This window comes from Notamacropus eugenii, chromosome 5 (assembly GCF_028372415.1).
Source record: "Notamacropus eugenii isolate mMacEug1 chromosome 5, mMacEug1.pri_v2, whole genome shotgun sequence".
NCBI classification, from domain to species: Eukaryota; Metazoa; Chordata; class Mammalia; order Diprotodontia; family Macropodidae; genus Notamacropus; species Notamacropus eugenii.
The window spans coordinates 93701932-93704789 of record NC_092876.1 but is presented as its reverse complement, the minus strand read 5'-3'; the positions used below and the strand labels follow the sequence as shown (position 1 = coordinate 93704789).

The 2858-nt window shown below is 41.6% G+C and overlaps 1 protein-coding gene across 1 annotated transcript; it reads right to left on the bottom strand.

Moving 5' to 3' along the window:
* Positions 1–1059: 1059 nt before the first annotated feature.
* Positions 1060–2001, bottom strand: LOC140508812 (olfactory receptor 51F1-like). The gene has a single exon (XM_072616686.1). The coding sequence runs from the start codon at positions 1999–2001 to the stop codon at positions 1060–1062; it is 942 nt and encodes a 313-aa protein (XP_072472787.1).
* Positions 2002–2858: the final 857 nt, after the last annotated feature.

Genomic DNA, 2858 nt, shown 5'->3' with positions numbered 1-2858 from the left:
GTTTTAAACAAGAAAACTTAACCTGAATTTTAAAAAATGGTTTGAATATAACTAGGACTTACTTTCCTGCCAGGCCTAGAGGCCTGTGTGGGCTACCCGAGTCTTCTTACCTCACCTCCGAGGTCTTCGGTTGGCCAAAACTGGATGCTCATATGAGAGAAAGGACGTTCCAGAGTCGAACAAGGGTTGAGCTTTATTTCAGGGTCTCAGTTACAAGTGCAGGGGCGTCTTCCTTAGGAGGAAGAGGGGGAGATTTCCTAAGGAGGCTAAGATCTTAAGGGATTGGAAGTAGAAGTACAAGCGGGGAGAGAGGGGGAGGGGAGAGAGGAAAGAAGAAAAGCGGAGCCTACTCTCCTCTTGGCTCCTCACGTGCTAAGAGAGCTTTCAGGCTTCCTCAATCCTACTTAACCTTCAGCCACACAGTTTGCATCTGAATACCGTGCTGTTAGATAACAATAGTGTGCCCAGATCCGGCACAATCTCGAGGGCGGGGAGATCTCTCTCCCATCACGTTTCTCACGGGAAGAGGCGGAATTACTCGAGATAGCTCAGTTCACCTCGATTCCCTGCCGTTTCCTGGGGGGGTCTCGTGAGAGCTCTAAGATTTAGAAGCTCCCACCTTTACCCCCCTGAGACTGTCCACATGGAATTGAGCTTCCAATCCCAACACTTTCCATTATTTTTAGCATGGTCACATTAGAAGACAACTTCTCTTCCAATTATATAAACGTCACTTGAACAGGCAAGAAATACAATGCCTACCATCTAAACATCACAACTTTAAGCCAAACTAAAGTAGAGATTTGAAAATATTTATTAAAAAGTTTATTTTATCAAAGCCTATTTTTACTTTTATTTAGGGGAATAATCCCGAGAATGACGTCAAACATTTTTGCTCTCATTGTCAATTCATTTAAAAAGAACATGAATCTTAAGACTATCTGGGGACCTAATTTAAAAAAAAAAATTCTTAGACTCATCCATATTTGAATCAAATCTCACGAAATGACATTACATCTGTCATTTTAATCAGTCATTGTTCCAGCCTTGCTCTAGAGTCTACTTTGTGACGAATAATTTGACCACCACCTTGCGGAGCTGGGCTGTTTTCACACTGTATATGATGGGGTTGAGCACAGGTGGAAGCATTAAGTAGATGTTGGCCATCATTGTATGTACAATCTTGGGAGCCATTTGACCATAGCGATGCACCAGGGACAGGCTAATCATGGGTATATAAAAGATGGCAACAGCTCCAATGTGAGATGCACAGGTGCTAAAAGCCTTGTTCTGCTCTTTGGGAGATGCAATACTGAGGACAGAGCGAATGATCAGGATGTAGGAGAGCACAATGCAAGGTGTGTCAATCCCTGTGCCCAGGATGAGAGCAACTAATCCACACAGGCTATTGACTTTGGTGTTTGAGCATGACAATTTAATTGCATCAGGGTGGTAACAGTAGGAATGAGAAAGACCATTAGGACCACAGAAGGATAACCTCTTAAACAGCAAAACCAAGGGCAGCATTAGAGCTATCATACGGATGATCATTACCACACCTAACTGTGTGATCCTGGCATTGGTGAGGATGGTGGTATATCTCAAAGGGTCACAAATGGCTACAAACCGATCAAAGGCCATTGCCACCAAGACCCCAGATTCCATAAAAGTAAATCCATGAAGGAAAAACATCTGAAAAATACAACCATCTAAGCTGATCTCTCTTGCATCAAACCAAAGGACACTCAGTGTTGTTGACATTGTGGAAATGGTCAAGCCCAAGTCACTAGCTGACAGCATGGAAAGAAAGTAGTACATGGGCTCATGGAGGCTCCGTTCTCTTATTATGACAAACAAGATCATGCTGTTTCCCACAAGGGCAATGGCATAGAGACAAAAGAAAGGAATGGAGATCCAGGCATGCATCTCTTCCAGTCCTGGGATGCCTGTCAGATGGAAGGTTGAAAATGGAGATGTCAAGTTGCTGGAAATTTCCATCATGGCTTATGGAGTAATATTTAAACTTATGTAGCTCAGGTTCTGCAGAAAGAAAAAGAAAATTTTGCCCTTTTTAAAAAGTAATAGATGGGATTTTGGTTCAGAAAACTTCTTCTGAGTGAATATATACCCTCATCTCTAAAAGTTGTACCATCCTTCAATGTCTAATAGATAGTCATTAAGTATTTGCTGAAACAACAAATAGCTCGCTAATTGAATGAGTAAATGATAATTTAAAGGAAACAATTTGCACCAGTTAGCATGACTGCTGGGGGTGGTGTTTCTCGCAGAAATGATGATCTATACTGTGCTCTCCATGTTATTTTTTTAGGATCCCTATGAAGAAAAAAACCTATAATTTTCCTATCAAAATAATAACAGCAGCATTTAGAGCTCTCTAGGTATTATAGTATTTTATTATCATGACAAGCATGGGAGGTGCTACAGTTATGGAAACAAATAAAATGGTCTAGGCTGGGGGGTGAGAGATGATAAAATGTGATGCCAAAACAATCAGACTTCCCTCAAAATATATACGCAGTGACAGAAAATATACCAAACCAAATTCTGAACAGGAGAGCCAATTAAAAGTTACAGTGAGTCATTTTTTTAACCCAGGGCAACTTAGGAAGAAAGAAAAAAAGATTACAGATACTTAAGTTTGGGTCTGGTTAGGAGTGGATAGTGTGGCATGAATGCCAGTAGTGGTGGTGGAAAGCACCTGGCTTTACCAGTGACATTAGTGGTGAGGAACAGCTCAATGTTCAGGGATGGGTAAAACACTGAATGATAAAGCAGAAGGAGATCCTAGGCACTGCTGTGCTACTACTGTATGCAGGACCAGGTGTCATTTGGCAGCA